The sequence below is a fragment of the Bufo gargarizans genome, chromosome 4 (genome assembly GCF_014858855.1).
Source record: "Bufo gargarizans isolate SCDJY-AF-19 chromosome 4, ASM1485885v1, whole genome shotgun sequence".
Classification (NCBI taxonomy): domain Eukaryota; kingdom Metazoa; phylum Chordata; class Amphibia; order Anura; family Bufonidae; genus Bufo; species Bufo gargarizans.
Window position 1 is genome coordinate 232,614,609 of NC_058083.1, and position 19,413 is coordinate 232,634,021.

The 19,413-nt window shown below is 42.1% G+C and overlaps 1 protein-coding gene across 1 annotated transcript in view; it reads left to right on the forward strand.

The window, feature by feature from the left end:
• LRRC1 (leucine rich repeat containing 1) overlaps window positions 1-19,413 on the forward strand; it is a 185,284-nt gene that overhangs the window by 160,562 nt on the left and 5,309 nt on the right. Inside the window, exons 11-12 of the mRNA XM_044290858.1 lie at window positions 11,213-11,328; window positions 16,028-16,191. Coding sequence (XP_044146793.1) covers window positions 11,213-11,328; window positions 16,028-16,191 — 280 coding nt within the window. The remainder of the gene's footprint in view (window positions 1-11,212; window positions 11,329-16,027; window positions 16,192-19,413) is intronic.

Sequence of the window (19,413 nt, forward strand, 5' to 3'; positions counted from 1 at the left end):
CACAGATGCCTGAGTGTCAAGGTCCTCGTGTCCTGCAAAGGCTGCTGATTTCTCTGCTTCTGTTCCTGTGTACCTAACCCGTGCTTGTGTTTCTGGACTGACTACATGTTTGATCCCTGCCTGCTTGCCTTGACTGTCCTGTTGCCGATCCGGACTGCCTGACCTGTACCTGTGCCGAGAAGAAGACAGTGGGGTTGCGTGAAAGCGCAACAAAAAAAAAAAAAGGACCACAGGAGGGCGCCAGTAACCCTAAAATCTACGGTTATGATTGTGTAAAGCACAAAGGTAGAGGCTTATCCTTTTGTGTACACTCACCGGATAATGTAGTTGATTGGTTTACATTTGGTATATAATAGGTTGTTAGTGGTTAGGAATAAGATAACAGTAGTGATTATATATATATATATACAATCAACTTATAAGATCCCAAAATGGGTTGTAAAATCAAATCAAAATTTTAAAATTTTAGTGACTCACTTCACCCAGGAGGGTAATGTGGGATAAAGCTCAAGACACCCACATCACACCTCCTGCGCCTGGATCGCCAGTAGAATCTCAGAAACGAACAGTGATCACTCTGGAGTCCTTTGTTCTTTCTTTCAATCTTTTATTTCAAAGCCAGGGTGGGGGAGTGAGGAGCTCGACGCGTTTCGGGGCCTCTTAATGGGTCCCCTTCATCAGGAGCAAAGATAATAACAACATGGTACACATAGGGTTTAAGTAGCAATGAAGGAACAAGAAAAGACCGCCAAAACGGTTTGTAAATTGGTCACTTCCGGTATCTCCATGCGTTCCACTGTGGAACGCACCGGAAATGACGTCCTGATAGTTACAGGGTTGGTAATTTTTTTCCCCTTCTATATAGTTAGTGCTGATGTCCCAATGTTAGCCTGTTAGAAATATCAGCACTGGGATATCCGTAAGGCTGGTGGAGGATCCTGTTATGTGTCCCCTCAGCCTATTAGTAGTTCCCTATGGGAGCGCTCGCGGTGGAACGCATATCGAACTTCCGGTGCGTTCCAGCCTGGAGCGCATCCGGACCGGAAGTGAGCCTCTAGTCCGAGGTATTCGTCTCATTGGATTGTTACTGAACAGGTTATCTGGTGTCTGATGATATACATATAAATGTTGAAATATGAATATTGAAGGGGCATATCGATTAAAATAGAATATAGAATACATCTTTTGGCAAAAAAATATATATAGAATGGCAAAAAAATCTAAGGATACAGATATGTCAATTTTGTATACAAAACATCTTTTTGCTAAGGTGTCTTTGGTGATGGGGGAATCACATCGTGAGATATGGCGATAATAATGTATCTGTGTTTGTGGATATAGTCTGCACCAATCATTAATATTATTAAAATTACTAAAAGAATAGAAGGGAAGGTAAAAAGCAATTAAATAAGTGGATTATATATTAAAGAAAAGAAAGTTTTAAAAATGTATATATATAAAAATATATAAGAAATATTAATAATAAATTTTGGCTTAAAAATGCGGCCAATAAGAGGGTGATCAAAATAATAAAGATCGGAGATGTGTATATATCGTAAAATTGTACGGGAAATATAATGTATATATATGAATGTACATACCATAGATATTGACGTGACATGGTTTAAATTGATAGTTGAAAACATATATTAAAACATATATTAAAACCACATTTGAAATATATAATAAAAGTATATGTGAAGTTATAGAAGAGCAAGTGGTGTATTAAAGAGGGACATTATTTCTCTTCTCCCTTCCTTTACTTATTAGAGGTTATGTTATCGTTATATATATATATATATATATATATATAATTATGTTCATTTAGTAATTGGAATATTCTAGACATTCATTTAGGCCGAAGGGGGATAGAGTGTTCAATGTGAAAATCCAGTACATCTCTTTCCGGCATAACTGTTGATAAGATGAAGGAATGGTTTCTATAGGGGTGACTTGGAGGCCGGTTATGGAGCCTTCATGTTGTGTAGAAAAATGGCGGGATACACTGTGTGTCAGGACCTTGCGTTTGATGTTGGACCTGTGTTCGCACATCCTTTCCCTAAGGGTCTGTGTGGTCCTACCCACATATTTTAAACCGCACGGGCATCTCAAAAGGTAGATGACATTTCTTGTACCACAGTTTAGGTCTTGTTCTATTGACCAAGGGCCTGAGGGGTCTCCGGTATCGATAGTCTTAGTGTTATGTGAGATCATCACACAGCATTTACATTTTTTAATGTTGCATCTGGAGCACCCTTTTTTCGTTGGTAGTGGGAAAATTGTTTTTGTTGGAGCTTCCAGTTTGGGACAGGATGGGGCGATAATATTTTTAATGGTTTTGGCCCTTCTGAATGTTATGGATGGTAATTGGGGTAGTATATTTTTAAGGATGGGGTCCTTTAGTAGGATGTACCAATGTTTCATAACTACCTTTCTGATATTAAGGTGGTCTTTATTATATCTGGTAATAAGATTGTATTGGTATCCTTTTGGGTCTAATGTTTTTGTGGGTGGTGGTTTCAGAGCTTCTCTTTGGTCTGTTTTTAGGATCCTCTGGGTTGATGCTTTAATTAAACTTTTCGGGTAGCCTTTTTCTAGGAAGCGGTCTTTTAGAATTCCTAGTTGTTTCCTCAGGATCTTTTCATTTGAACAGTTTCTCCGAATTCTCTTCATCTGCCCGTATGGTATGTTTCTCTTCCATTTTGTATGGTGACAGCTAGAGTATTCAAGGTAGCTGTTAGCGTCAACTTTTTTAAAATGGGTACTGGTGGTGATCTTGTTGGCGATGGTTTTGATGTGTAGATCCAAAAACGTTACTTCCTTGGAGTCAGATTCGTGTGTGAACTGAAGGCCCCAGTCGTTTTGGTTTAGCACTGATATGAAGGATGTTAATTCTTCAAAGGTCCCCCCCCCAGATAAAAATGATGTCGTCGATATATCGACGGTAAAAGTGCACATCCTTATGGGATTGGAGACCTGAAGAATCTTCAAAAAGGCCTACAAACAGATTTGCATAAGAGGGTGCAAATTTTGTGCCCATGGCAGTACCCCTAGTTTGGATGTAAAAGGTTTCATTAAACAGGAAAAAATTGTGTTCTAAAATGAATTGTATTGCGTTTAAAATAAACTCTTTCTGAAGGGGGGGCATTTCGTGGTCTAGCTCTAGAAAATGTTTGATTGCGCGTAATCCTAAGTCATGACGGATGTTGCTATAAAGGGAAGCCACGTCAAGGGTGACCCAGATATAGTGGTCCTCCCAAACTATATTATTGAGGGTATTTATGAGATCTGTGGAGTCTCTTAAATAGGAGGGGAGTTTTTGTGCATATTTTTGTAGGAAGGTGTCAACGTAGGCTGAAAGGTTTGATGTAAGGGAATTTATACCGGAGATAATTGGTCTACCAGGTGGGTTAAAAAGAGTTTTGTGGATTTTGGGTAGAAAGTAAAAGCGAGCAGTGGTGGGATGGTTAGGGGTGAGAAAAGTTTTTTCTTTTTTGTTTAGGATATTATGATTAGACCCAGAGTCTACAAGTTCAAACAGTTTTTTCTTGAAAGCGGCCGTTGGGTCATTAGCTAGCACTTTATAATAGGTTGGGTCAGACAAGATTCTTTTAGATTCCTGTATATAATATTCTAGGTCCATAATTACAACTCCCCCTCCTTTATCGGCGTTTTTTATTACGATGTCCCTATTCTTTTTGAGGTCCGTCAAAGCTCTTTTCTCGGGCATTGAGATTATTCCGACTATCTAAGGTGATGGTTGCTTTTGGGGTTTTGAGGTCGTCTAGGACTATATTAAGGAAACTCTCTAAATAAGGACCTCTACTTTGTAGGGGATAGAATGAGGATTTTGTCTTGAGGCCAGATGGTATGTAGGAGGTGTTTTTTTCTTCTGGTGGGGATGGTACAGAAAGATCTTCTGTGGTGAGGGTGGTTGGCTGTATGGTGAGAGTGGTATTGGTGGTATCTGATACTGCTGATGGGTTTTTATTTACTCCTGAACTGATCTCTTGGGTTGCAAAATGTCTTTTGAGTGTTAGCTTTCGGATCCATTGATTAATGTCGACAAATAGTTCGAAGGGATCAGAACTGTTTGTGGGGCAGAAGGAAAGTCCCTTACTGAGTAGGCTGAGTTCGGTTGGTTTGAGTTTGTATTTTGATAGATTGAATATTCCTCTAGTTTCTTTAGGTGTGTCGGTCTGTGGGTTAATGAGGGAATCTTTTAGTGTGTTGGGGACTGTGGGGTTGGGTCTGTCGTCGTGCTCATTAATGTATTGAGCGGTTTTAGTTTTCTTTTTTTGGGGGTGTTTGGTTCTACCCCCTCTGCATCCCCTGAATCGTTTTTTGCTCTTTTGCGGGATGCCGGGATCGGGCTGAAAAAATTAGTGATCTTGAGATTTGGAGTGGGAGTGGGCATAGAGGGTAGGGGTCCTGTTGGGGTGAAGAAGGGGCTCAGGACTTGGAGACTTGATAATATCTGTCTGGCAGGTGGAGTGTGATTGTGGTCGTTTAACGAGGGCGAGATTCTCCCTAAAAAAGGGCTTTCGGAAAGGTTGGGGGGTAGGGCTAAAAAAAATTCTGATTGGGTGGTGGAGACTGAATGTGTTGAAATATCGTTTATAGAAAGTTTTGATCCAGTGGGGGTGGTAAGAGAGCGGGATTTGTTCTGTACGGTGGGGGATGGTGTTTGATTTGGACTGGATCAGATGGGTTTGGGAGGTGACCTTGGTGGAATGGGACTCTTAATGCGTAGGGCAGTAGAATCAGAGCAAGGGGAGCTAATATTTGGTGTGTGGACTGAGGGGGTTTTTCTCTTGGTATTTTGACCTATGGATTTCGGTCGACAGGAGGTGTCCTGTGTCTGGGTGGAGCCCCAGTGGAGTTTTGGGGGAATTGCTGTCCTGGATGTTTGTTCTTGATCTTTAACTGGTTGAGGGTGTGGTGTAGGAGTGTGAGTGGGTCTTGTTGGCCCATATTTATTGCTATTATAAAAAACTCTGTTGTGAGAAAATTGTTGTGTTGGCATGGAGGTGAGTCTGTAGTGGGACTCTAGGTGGGTGGATCTAGTGTAAGAGTTTTTTGAGAGAGTAGGTACATTATTGGGAGCATGGGGGGAAGGATGTTTTCTTTCCCAGGATCTGGTCTTGTTTAGATTATAGTCTCTGATGTCCCTGGAAAGTTTGTTGCATTTTCTAAGTACCTCATTGTATTCAAAGCCTCTAAGAGGGTCCCAGTGGGGATTTGTTCTCTCATTGGCCTTGAAATGCGGTCTGATTAGGGACCAGGTTTTGAGTTTTTGCCCCAGGTGCATACATGTGGCTTTTCTTTTTGCGATTAAAAGCCTCATGTATTGTTGTGAACATTTGTCACTTGTATTTATCCAATTTTTTAACAAATTCTGGGTCATTTATAAAAGATGGTTTCATAGACAGTCTTAGGCCTCGGGGGATGATCCCCATAAATTCATAAATGTAGAGAAAATACCAGTCAATTTCGTTCTTTAAAAAGTTCTTAATGGTGTCCAGTATCTCAAGGTCCTCTTTAGTAGTGTTCAATTTTCCGATTTCAGGTGTTGGGGGAAGTTGTTCCTCGATGGACTGCCAGGTACCACTGATCGTGTTTGGGAAGGGTAGCCTTAGTTCAGTTGTGGTGGGAATTCTTCTAATTTCCTTTAGGATTCTCGTCATTAAGCCATGGATATCTCTATCCAAATATGCCAAACCTATGTCAGCCGCTGCTCCTCTGGTCGGCCGTTGGTCACCCATCGGCCGAACAAATGTAAGTCAGAGACAGGGGAAGAAAAAAAGAGGGTTAGTCACTGGGCCTTCAGGAGTGATGGTCCAGGGGTAACTTCGCAGGGCGCCAAAGGTAGGGCAGACTAAGTGTGGTACGATTATGTATTATATATTTGGAAATGAAATTAATAAAATAATATATCTTAGGAATATATATATTGATCAAAAGATAATGGTAAAGAGATAATGATAAAACAGAAAGGGGCCGGCTGCCGGTGGTCTCAACCCACCCTGATCTCTCAAGGTGGGTAATTGAAAAGAAGACAGTGGGGTTGCGTGAAAGCGCAAAAAAAAAAAAAAAAAGAGCAGTGCCGCCTGCCCTGACCTGTTGCTTGTTTGACTTCACCTCTGCCTCATCCTTCGGTTCTGCACTGTTGCTTCTGGTTATGACTCTGCCTGCTGACTACGTCTGGTACTTCCTGGTCTGCCTGGACCAGCTGCCTTGTGTGCCAATCCTCCTCAAGAGGCACAGTGGGTTCACACCTGCTGGAACGTGACAGTACGCTGAGGCCATGGAACCTGCTTGTCACCCCAAGCCTGTCGTTCAGAAATTGTTACATGAAGTGAGGGGTCAGAGCGAACGTCAGGATGTCATGATGCAGTTCATGCAAAATGCTGCTGCTCGTCTGGATGACATCTCTTCTCCAGCTACTGCAGGGTTGCCAGTTGCTGCTACCCCTGCATTTGTATGCCACTGGTGTGCAGCTCCCTCTGCCATCACGCCAAGGTGGAGATCCAAAAACCGGTTGGGACTTCCTGAATCAGTGCCTGATCCACTTTGAGTTGCATGGGCAGAGGTTTCCCACTGAGCAGTCCAAGGTTGCCTTCATTGTTGTCCCTGCTCTCTGATGAGGCCCTTGCTTGGGCAAATCCTATTTGGGAACATGGAGACCACTAATCTGCAGTATTTCCTGGCTACCTTCTGGCTGGTTTTTGAAGAGCCTGGCTGCACAGATTCCGCTGCATCAGCCTTGCTGCGTCTATGATAGGGTTCCTTGTCTGTGGGTCAGTTTTGTACCCTGGCTGCCAAACTTGCATGGAACAATGAGGCTCAACTGGTGGTGTTCTGGAAGGGCCTTTCTGACTGGATTAAGGATGAACTAGCTGGTCGCAACTGTCCGTCTACTCTGAATGACCTGAACACCTTCGTCACAAGGATAGATATGCGTTTCAGGGAATGTTCTAAGGAGGTCACAGGAAGAAGACCACCTCGTTTGGCTCCATTCTTCAAGAGGCCAGTTCTTCCTCTATTGTCCACCCAATCTGAAGAGCCCTTACAAATAGAGCACCTTTTGATTGTCTGACCAGGAATGTTCACGCCGCAAAGCAGAGAAACTGTGTGTATTGTGGAGGCAAGGCCAACTTTGTGCACAATTGTCCACAGAAGTCGGGAATTGCCAATGTCTAGGTTCAGTTGGAGAGGTGGTCCTAGACGAGGAGAAGTCCTCTCCGAAACTTTCAGTTCCGATGACTCTCAATCACAAGGTAGTCACACTGTCTGTGCCTGCATTCTTGGACTCTGGGTCAGCTGGTAACTTCATTTAGCAAGCTCTGGTCCATCAGTACCGGCTCCCAAACATCCGTCTAAAAAGGCCTCTGTCAGTGGGTTCCGTAAATGGACTACCAGTTCCTGAACCTGTGCTTTATTATTATGCCCCTTAATTTGCAGATGGCTTCTGCATTCAGAGATTATTTCCTTCTATGTGCTGCCAGCGTCCATAAATCCGGTTATCCTTGGTTTTCCCTGGCTACGTCGGCACACTCCAGTTCTGGACTGGCACTCCGGTCAGATTCTCCATTGGGATCATCCTGTCAGTCCACCTGCTTATCAGAGGTCCAAACTGCTTCCTCGCCTACTGTACCTGTAGATCTGCCTGGACTTCTGCAACAGTATGCCAGTTTTGTGGATGTCTTCAGTAAGAAAGAGACCGTGACCCTGCCTCCTCATAGTCCCATATGATTGTCCGATTGACCTTCTGCCTGTTGCCACTCCTCCTCGTGGTTGAGTCTACCCACTCTCCTTTCCTGAGACCCAAGCAATGTCTGAATACATCGAGAAGCTCGAGTGGGGGGGGGGTGTTTATCCGGAAATCTACTTTACCATTTACCAGCCGGTGCCGGGTTCATCTTTGTGCAGAAAAAAGATGGATCCTTATGGCCCTGTATCGACTATCTAGGTCTGAATAAGGTCACGGTCAAGCGTGGATACCCTCTTCTGCTAATCTACAAACTCTTTGACAGGATCCAGGGAGCTAAGGTCTTCACTAAATTAGACCCGCGCGGTGCATACAACATCATCCGCATTTGAAAGGGCGATGAGTGGAAGACTGCCTTCAACACTCGTGACTGTCACTACGACATGCCCTTCGGTCTGTGCAATGCTCCCTCGGTATTCCAGGAGTTGGTAAACAATGTCTTTTGGGACCTGGTCTATGTCTGCGTGATGGTCTACATGTACAATATACTGATCTATTCTCCAGATTTGATTACTCACCGGAAGCATGTACATTTAGTTTTTACAGCGGTTGATAGAGAATCAACTTTATGCCAAACTCAAGAAATGCATCTTTCAGAAGTTTCATCTTACTGTTCCTCGGATACATCATCTCAGATGTCTGGTTGCAGATGAATCCGGAAAAATTGAATGCAGTAATGGACTGGCCCCGCCCACAGGGTCTTTGTGTTATACAGCATTTCCTTGGATTTGCTAATATCTATCATCAGTTCATCTCACATTTTTCATCTTACATCTCCAATCTCCGCTCTTACTAAGAAAGGGGTGAATGCCAGAGTCTGGACTCCTGAGGCTGAAGCCGTCTTTGTCCAATTAAAGAGGTCCTTTGCTTCTGCACCTGTTCTGCGTCATCCCAATTGTCTCCTGCCAATTCTTATTAGCAGTGGATGCCTCCTCCACAGGACCCAGTGTTTTACTACAGAAAGGTTCCAAGGGCAAGATGCTTACATGTGGATTTTTCTCCAAGCTCTTCCCGCCTGCTGAGCGGAATTACTGTATAGGAGATAGAGAGCTCTATCTCTACCCCAATATATAGATAGGATTTTAAAACCAATAATGAGAAATATACCTTCATATATAAAAGATACAACAGAAATTATAGCTACTGGTTTAATTACTATAATCCAAAAGACATCCCGGTAGGGTTGTTGCGGGTATCGAAATATCAATACCCAATCGATACTTTTGTCCTGGTATCGATTACATTTTTTTCGATACTGGGCTGCGCAGTCTAGAATCTCTTAACATGAGCGTGCTGCTGTCAGCGCGCTCATGTTCCCTCAGCAACATAGGGGAGAAGGAAGCAGTCTTCCCCCCCCCCCCGTGCTGCCGCTGCCACCAATGAACGCAGAGAGGGGCGGGCGCACTGCGCCACCAATGTTGGGAGTTTTCCTGGGTCCAGACTTTAACTATTTGGCTACACAGAGCAGCGCCCAGAGAGGTTCCAGCACTTACTATTATTCCTGGGCGCCGTCGTTTCCGCCTGCCGTGCCCCATTACCGTCTTACTGTCTACAATCATGAGAATTGATTTAGAAATGAAATTAAATCCTGACTAAGTGACATTATCGATTATTTACAGCTATTTTAAGTGATGTATATTGATCATTGGATATACTAAGGACATTTGGAGCAATCATTGGATGAATTAAGAACATTTGGATTAATTTGATCATTTTTCGTGGATCAAGTAATATTATTTATACATTTTATGGATATTTGGTTTTTAGAATATGATCTCATCTACCTCAATCATATAAATAAAATAGGAACCATGTTCATACTTGAACAAGGATCACAAATATATATAATTAACAGTTGACTAACCACTTTATGAATTTTTGATGCAAACACGTTTTTTGTATTTACCTGTTTAACTTTTTACATATTTTTATTGTATTTGTAGTGTATTTCTGACTTAATTGTTTATTTATATTTGAAGTAATAAAGAATCCCCAATGCTGTCTTGAGTGATTAAGTGCCTGTTAACACTTTTAATATAGTCCATTATTTAAAGGCCGAGGGGTAGGCCTATAAAAGTGCACCGAATACCAGAAATTAAGTCTGGTGAGCCACTATATATTTTCTCTAATTTTATATCCTAGCGATATGCCCACATTGTCTGTGATGGGAATACCCCTTTAATGCTGTTTTTCCACAAATCATGTTAGTACTTTGTCAGGTGTTTCATTATTTTGTAATAGCAAAAATAGCATAGAATAGGTATTCTCGCTGTTAAAATAGTATTTAGTTTTGTATTTCATCAGCTTCTTCTTCTACATGCTGGCAGCTGTTGGGTTTGTGTCTTCAGCTCACATTCAGAACTGAGCAATGTCATTGGTCCAAGCCACCTCAGAAGCTTTGGATGCATTCAGGGACAGGCAGACCACTTCCACCACATCTAGACTAATCTCACTTGTACCTAGGAGCCAGTAGAATAAAAGGGCAGAGTGACGGGAAAAATCTTCCTAGAGTTGCATGCAAAATTTTCAGTTTCCACTCATCTCAGTACAGTTCTTCTGGGCAGTCTGACCCAGGTTTACTCACTCTCAGGTCCAGGACACAATTTTATCATATTTGTTAGTGACTTAAAGGGAACCTGTCACTTGGATTTTTGATATAGAGCTGGGGATATGGGTTGCTAGATGGCTGCTAGCACATCCACAATACCCAGTCTCCATAGCTCTGTGTGCTTTTATTGTGTATAAAAACAGATTTGATACATATGCAAATTAACCTGAGAGGAGTCCTGTCCCTGAGATGAGACTTTTTAATAAAAGCACACAGAGCTATGGGGACTGGGTATTGCGGATGTGCTATCGGCCATCTAGCAACCCATGTCCTCAGCTCTATACCCAAAATCCAGGTGACAGGTTCCTTTTAACAAGGAGAAAATGCTATCCATTCTACTAGCAGTGTGTTATAGAGCTGGAGGAGCGGAGCAGACGGATATAGATTTATTGAAAAAAAATGTGTGCATGCCTCTTAATAATTTTGGTGCATATGAGGATGTCCATGTGCCAGAAACTTAACACAACAGCTAGGTGCTGGCGCAGATTTCAGGTGTACTTTATGCCAGCTTTCTAAATGTAATGCACTGTAAATAAGCAGAAAATCACACATTTTTATGCAAAAGATGGCTTACTCAGAAATGTGATTTTTCTGTGCCAGAAAATGGTACGTGTGTTTCTTTTGGGAAGGGGGGGCATATTTTTATCCATGCATGAGCTGAATTCGGAATGGTATTTCATGACTGACATTTTTATTATCTAAGCTATCCAATTTGAAGTTGTTAAAAAAAAAAAAAAAAATCTTTCTCTATGTTTCTGGTATGTATGATCTGTTAAAAGAAAATGGTTGTGTAGTGCAAAATTTGTAATTTGTTTTTCCATTTCATCTTATAGATTGGTGGCTGCACCAGTCTTAATGTTTTCTGTGTACGTGAAAATAGATTAACTAGAATTCCTTCAGAGATTGCACAAGCTACTGAACTCCATGTCTTAGATGTCGCTGGAAACAGGTAATTTCTAACTGAGCTGTGAAAAATTCTTGGATCTAGTGGTGAACCCTAGGGATGAGCGAATTTGATGTTTTCAAGTTTCGGTTTGGGTTTGGTGGCAATTAAGTTATATATTCCGTTACCACGGCCATAAAGGAATTCTATGACTGGACGCACCATGGATGCCCTTAAGAGGCATTCCATGTTGCATGCCGTCATAATAGAAGTATATGGCCAGCATAACTGATCCTTTTGGTTTCCATTATGCAGGAGTCCTGTAGACTATAGACTTGTATTATGATGGAATGCCTCTTAAAGAGGACCTTTCACCACTCCTGACATGTCTATTTTAATAGCTCCATGCATTCCCCATGTAATAACCATTGTCGAGCATCTATTCTTATGCCTGTATGTTGTGTCATTCCTTTTATTATTTCTACTAGAAGTTATGAATAAATTGCTATTAGCCTTCAGTAAGGGTACAGAGGGGCAGTAACCAGTTGGGCAGGGGGGACAGAATCACTCTATCCAATCAGTGCTGCCATTTTCAGACTGTGCAGATACACCCCCTCCCCCCCAACTGGTTACCACCCCTCTGCAGACTGCTAGCAATTATTCATAACGTCTAATAGAAATAATAAAGGAATGGCACAACATTTAGACATAAGAACAGATGCTCCAGAATTGTTACTTGGGGAATGCATGAAGCTATTAAAACGGACATGTCAGGAGTGATGAAAGGTCCTCTTTAAAGGGAACCTGTCATGTGGATATTTGACGGGGAGAGTCGGGACCTCATGAATATTCAGGACTCATCATTATCAGCTGGAGCTTTTCAATACAAGATGTTGGCAGATTGACTGGGTTAATTAAAGAAAGTGACCCAGCATTTTGCTAAGAGAATCAGTCACTTATTTATGTTGCCCTTAGTTAGGACACCATAAAACTGGTGACAGGTTCCCTTTTAAAGGCTTCCATGGTGCATTGCTTCATAGCAGTCAGTTATATTCCATGACAACAGAATCCATAACTGAATTGCCGCCGAACATAAAGTTTGCTCATCCCTAGTGAACACGTTTCTGTAGTCCTAAATTACAGTAAACGTATGAGGATATTTAGGGGGTTTGTCCCATGTTGTAAACTTATGACCAATTCATCTGACTCCCAACAATCACAAGAACGGATTATAAATAAATGGAGTGACAGTCAAGCATGTATGCTGTTTCTCCTTTCATTCTTTATGGGACTGCATAAAATAGTGCACAATGTTCGGCCATCTGTGACAGTTCTGTAGAAAATGAATGGAAAGAGGGCGCACTTGCATGACCACCGCATCGCTTATTCAGGGAACTCTGGACCCCCATTCTCATAATAATAATGAGTTCGGTTTCCATTGATTAAACAACATTATTAAGCAAGCTTTCTTCTACTTCATTATTTTCTGTACATGATTATGGGGCTTTTGCTGATCTGAGCTGTGGACAGCAGTTCCATACATTTTCTTTACAGCATCTAGACAGATGTCGGAAAACCTCAATCAAAAAAAAAAAAAAAACCCTCATTGATTTCTATGGGATAATGTTTACGGGCATGCTGTGTGACCAGTGCAGGAAAGGAGCGCTATGTCTATTATCAAAAATGTGATCATGTGATCTGCGTCAGTCTTTCATAGAGGTGTTACTATTCAGTGTAATCGTGTTTATGATGAGAATGAGGTGACTGCAGGAAGTGGCAACCTATGGCGAGAGTCAGTGACCAGTATAAAAATTGCAAGATTTCATGGTATTTTTTTTTCTATACATTTAAAAAGTACATTCCATACAAAATGGAATGACAGTTAACAATATGCTACAATAAATTTAGCACCACTGCAGGAACTAGATGTGGGTCATCTGTTATGTCATTATGCAGCACAGTGGTTTAGAAAAATCAATTGTACATGGTGTAAACTTAGACGGTTTAGATATGCACTAAAATGTATCACAGTGGCTCAAGCTGGATGATACATTTAGTGCAGAGATGGACACTTCTGAGACTCTGTACCAAATATCAGTTCACTTACTTTGCAACACATTTTTACCCCAGAATTGTGGCTAATTTTTGGTTGAGCCACGACCTTTTAGTGAGCTAGGGGCACTGGGTTTTTCTAAACCCAGTTTGTATTCCATTTTGGCACAATTTCTGACCAGGTCTAGGTGCACTTTTGTATAGCTACATCTTCTAGTACAAAAAAAATAAAAAATATTGACTAGCAAAGTTAGGTGCCAACAGCAGTAAGCACACTGGCTACTTGGTACCTGAGATTTGCCCTCTTTTACCAAGGGTACAATATATATATGCAAATGCACCACTTTTTCTTGTTCACAATTCTTTCTAGTTATTCATAATGTTGAACATCATACACACCTCAGACAATTATGTTGTCTCCCTTTCCCACCTTTTCAGAACTCCAGTGCTTGTTCTCTTTAAAGCCAAGAGTGATTTTCAGCTCCAGCTTGATGCTATAGAAGAGGTTTAGGCACACTTCATCAGGTTACTGTATAGTTAAATAGACTTTATTAAGCTAAAAATCATATATCACACGTTTAAAAAGTGTTACAGATGCGTCAGCTGCTAATGAGGAAAACACCTTCTTATCCCTGATGAGCAAGAGAACCCAACCATGGAGTCATTTAGAAGTCTATTCTGTGAACCTATTGATTAGCTAGATGTGGAGTGAAAAACATCAGTCCAAGTAACCCGGTTGTGCTGGTTCATGAATTACTGATAGGAAGTTAATTTAAAATTTTGCTTTGAAGAAGTTGATGAGATCAACTATGGCTCCCACAACAATTATTTAGTCACACTTGGTGAGTTCTCACATCTAGTTAATGCATGATGACTGTAACTGTTATCTCTGCTACATTTGTATGTTTGTTTCCAACTCGTTATCAGTACTCTTCCTATACCGAGTGCTTGATTTCTTTACGTTTTCAAATACAGTATTGACAGTACAAAGAAGGCTTAAAGTGAACTTGTCGCCATCTTATAGAGCGGGAGGAGCAGAGAAGATTGGGAAAGGATTCAATGAAATTTGAATTTGATGGCAGCAGACCGTGATTAGACAGCAAGATCTGCCACCGGCAAACAATGATTTTTAAACCTTCTGAAAGATTCCAATTACCTGAGTAATCAGCGGCAGTATTACACTGCCGGATCATTGCTAACAAGCATTACTACGAACGCTTGCTAGCGATGATCTTCAGGAATATCTACTAGTGTAATATAAGCTTAAAGGCGTTCCTTCTTGTCCATCAAGGGGACCACTTCATTTACATGCAGCAATCTCGGGGCGTAACAATTGCTAATGCCATCGTTTGTCCCCATATTGAATCTGTTAGCCAGCAGCAGAGGCTGTTTAAAGAGGACTTTTCATCAGGCTAGCTCTAGTCTAATTACGGTATTATCCTAACTTATCGGGCGGCCCCCACTGATGCCATGGCACTTTTATTTATTATTTTCTACAGAACACCCCGTTCGTTCGCTGTCTGCCCCGTATATATTTTGGCGCCTTATATTATATTGAGGCGATTCGGTTATACTAGGCAGAGACTTGTATTTTCCCTGGGAGTGGTTATCTTCTCCCTGGCTGTGACTGCCTCAGAGTGCCCCACTCTTAGCCAGGGAGAATGAGCTCAAGGATGTCTACGCGCTCAAGTTCTCGCGATTCTCGTGAGAACTTGAGCTCATTCTCCTGGCGAAGAGTGGGCGCTCTGATTGGATGCGCTCATAGCCAGGGAGAAGATAACCACTCCTAGGGAAAAGAAGTCTCTGCCTAGAATAACTGAGAATACAAGTCTCCTCCTAGTATAACAGAGTCTCCTCATTATAATATAAGGCGCCAAAATATACGGTGCCAACAGCGGACGACCGGGGGGTTCTGTAGAGAAAAAAAAGTGCCATGGCATCAGTGGGGGCCCCCTGTAAGGTAGGATAATAATTAGACACGAGCTAGCCTGATGAAAGGTCCTGTTTAAAAAGCTGTTAAAATGATGCCATTTTCTGTGCTGCCGGCACACTGATTTAGGTGACCACACAAACGTTTCTCCTGTTCATCTGGTGATCTGCAGCACCTTTACAACGGCAGATTTTCGCAAACAAGCAATCAATCAGTGTAAAGGCCCGTTAAATGTGTATACATTGATGGCTGTCAGTCACCATGATCCTGGGCTTTTATCTGCAGTATAGTATCTGGTGAATTCTTGGCCCATATCACAGGCCCTTTCTTTTTTTTTTTTTCTTTTTCATTGATGGCCCCAGTTTTGACACTGAACTCAGAAAGCGCTTCTAAATCTTTTCCCACAAAACTATATATCAATCTGTTCAGCTCATCCTGCTCTATAACATGCTGCCTGCAGATGCATTTTGCAGTGACAGTTCCTCTTTGAGTGCCAATGTTTTTTTGTTTTGTTTTTTCTTGTGTGTGTTTTTTTTATTTTATTTTTTTAACATCACTAGTAGTGTTTTTTCATTCTGGGTATTTAAGCAACGAACCTAAAAGATTTATAGGGAAAAGTTGTATACACAGAGAACATTGAATCTGCAGGAGTAATCATTGAAAGACAGTTGTGTTAAGGGAAAGAGTTCTTACATTGTGCAGGGTTTGTCATTGTTGGCCAAGAGTAGATCATAGTTCTCTAGAATTACAGAATATTTACAGGTCTTTTTTTCTTCCCTGTAGGTTATCACATTTACCGTTGTCATTGACATCACTAAAATTAAAGGCTTTATGGTTATCAGATAACCAGTCCCAGCCTCTGTTGACCTTCCAGACAGATGTGGATACGGAGACTGGAGAAAAAGTTTTGACTTGTGTGCTACTTCCACAGATGCCTTCTGGCCAAGGTATGCATGTTGCTGATGCTCACCCCTTTCTCTAAAGTGTTAATGCAGGCCATTTTAAGGTTGGTACCCTCCTCAGTGTGCCATGTTTAAAGGGATTATCCAGGAATTGATAATAAAAACATATACTCAGGATAAGTCATCATCATATCTGTGGAGGTCATAGTCCTGACACCCCTGCCCATGAACTGTTCCAGGGAGCCACCGCACTCACAGGAACTCTGGTGAGCGCAGTCTGCTCCCAGCAGCTTTCCAAGCATGTGTACATTGTACAGTGGCTGTGCTTGGTATTGAAGCTCAGCCCCATTCACTTCAATGGGGCTGAGCTGCAACTAGGCCATGTGACTGATGTATGGTGATGTCACATGGCCTAGATAAAGGCCACATCACTCACCTCTTCTATCGGCTAATCTGATATTGATGACCTATCCAGAGGATATGTCTGCAGTATGAAATACTGACTAACCCCTTTTAGCACTAAGCAAATTGTTGTAGCAGAAGTGGAAGATGGCAATCCTAATAGCATAACTATAATATCAAGTATACACTGAATGATCACTTTATTAGAGACACCCATGTTGGACCTCCTTTGGCTTTCAGACCCTCAGCAGTTTGATGTAACAAAGTTTCCACTAAGTTTTGATTTACATTCTACAGAAAAATTCTCCCTTATGGACAGGCTAGCTTCTCGAAGTTTCCACAAATTAGCTGATGCTTACATTCCCTAAATAGCCTATTCTTCCTTGTCGCAGTGATGCTCTATAGCAGGGGTCAGCAACCTTCGGCACTGCAATTCACTTTAATTTCTATGGGAGTTCTGAGAAGAGCTGAGCAAGCGTTCCTCCTTGGAGGTTGCCTTCTCCTGTCCTATAGGATTAAAGGGGGTTTCCAACACTTTTTAACTGATGCCTTATGGCAGCAGGACAATGCACCAATGCCGCAAGGGTTGTATAGTCATAGATTGGTTCCAGGAACATGATAGAGCGTTTTCCTTGCTTTCTTGGTCTTCATAGTCCCCAGAACTTAAAAGGGTTTTCTGAGACTTTTTAAATTATGTCCTATCCTCTTTATAGGTCAACAATACCGGGACGCCCGCCTATCAGCTGTTTGAGAAGGCACGAGAACTCCTGTGAACGTCTTGGCCTTTTCTTAGCTTACCAAGAATTCTATAGCGGATGTGCTTGGTATCACAGCTCAGGCGCATTCACTTGAATGGGATTGAGCTGCACATTGGCCACATGAGTGTGACATCATTGGTCTAGGGCAGTGATGGTTAACCTTGGCACTCCAGCTGTGGTAAAACTACAACTCCCAAGATGCCCCCCTTGCTTGGCTGCTCTCAGAACTCTCCAGAAATAAATGGAGCATGCTGGGAGTCGTAGTTTCACCACAGCTGGAGTGCCAAGGTTAGCCATCACTGGTCTAGGGTAAACTGCAAGAAGGCCGGGGCGCTAAGAGGAGCACCGCAACTTTCTCAAACAGCAAATCGATGGGGGTCCCGGTTGTCAGACCACCACTGATCAGATATGGATGACCCACCCAGAGGATAGGACATAATTGAAAAAATCTTAGAAAACCTCTAAGATCTGGGCCAGGGAAGTAGAAAACTCGCTGTCTTGGTTCTGGAACCAATCCAAGACTATACAACCCTTGTGGCATTACTGCATGGTCCTGCTGAAAGTGACCTGCTGCCATGAAGGAATGAATATGGTTCACAAAAAAAAAAAAAGCAGTCATGCATGCTCACTGTAAAAGGGGTGTGGCTTACATGCACCATTTGGTCTAAGGCAGGGGTGCACAACCTGCGGGCCGCATGCGGCCCCCAGAGCCATGGTTTGCGGCCCCCGCCCTGCTGGGCAGAAACACAGCTGATTCTGCAATCAGCTGTGTTTCTGCACAGAGCGCCGCACAGCAGATGGATCACAGGTTTTGCTCCTGCACTGTAGCAGGAGCAGAAAAGGGTCCCCGGCTATTAGTGAGAGCGGGGAAGCCGAGGAGAAGACAGAAGCGCTTTATTGGCGCTTCTGCCTTCTCCTCTATGAGCGCACTGCAGTGTAGACCCAGCGATCATGTGATCTCTGGGTGTCTCGGGAACAGAGGAGCGCTGCCCTGGTACAAAGCCTCCGCAGCAGGCTGGTTTGCCTGTAACTGGGGCTCCTTTGGATGCTCGTTACAGTGGAAATGGTACAAAAAAAGTCACTTTTTGTCTCCCAAAAGTTCTTTCAGTGACCTCTTGGGGACAAATTATGTGGTAAAAATATATTTTGTAAAAAAAATTGTTTAAAAAAATTTGAAAAAAATATAAAATAAAAAGGAAAAAGTGCTTAATAAGAGTGTTCACTGTCCCACCACAGTCTTTTTTATGAAAAAGTGCAAAAAAATAAAAAATTTTTTTTGACATATTATAGTTCTATATTAAGTTAAAAAACAATTCATACATAAAAGAAAAGACACCCACACCAATCAAAACAGTCACCATTACCGCCCCATTCACGTGAAACTTTTCATATTATATAGCAAAATACACAAAATAGAGATCAAATTATAATTTATTTTGGTGTTAGTTAAAGATTAAGGAGCTATAGTTTGAAAAAATATATACTTTTTAAAAACGTTTTGTACAGTTTCCCCCAAATAAAAATAGTTGCAAAAATTTTCTTGGTAGTCCAACAAATATGATAGTTACAACCATTTGAACCACCACGCGTGCTAAATCACAAAAAATTCAAGCGTTAACCAATAGGCGCCTTCCCCACTAGCAAGGTAATGTGCTTACTGGTTACTGCAGGGCGCCTATAACTGGATTGGCAGGAGATGGTGATAACCAGTGAGCTCCGTCCTCTGCAGTGAAGGAAACCACTGATTTATAAATAGGAGGCAGGATGGAAGGAAATGTCGCCACTTTTCTGGTAAAAATGAGGCCTGGAGCATGGCCTCTGAAATAGAAAATTCATAATTACCTGCTCCACTCCGCTCTGGTCCTCTGCGCTGCCTCCATCTTCCGGTTCCTGCTCTGTTTACACCTGACAGTGCATAACCATGGTCACTTGCACGGCTCCAGTCAATGACTGGCTTCAGCAGTGACACGCTGCTTGTGGCCACATCACCGCCTAAGCCAGTCATTGTCTGGAGTGGTGTATGACCATGTCCATGCACTGCCAAGTGTAAACAGTGGAGGCAGTTCGAAGAACCGGAGAGGCGAGCAGCAGGTAAGTATAACTCTTC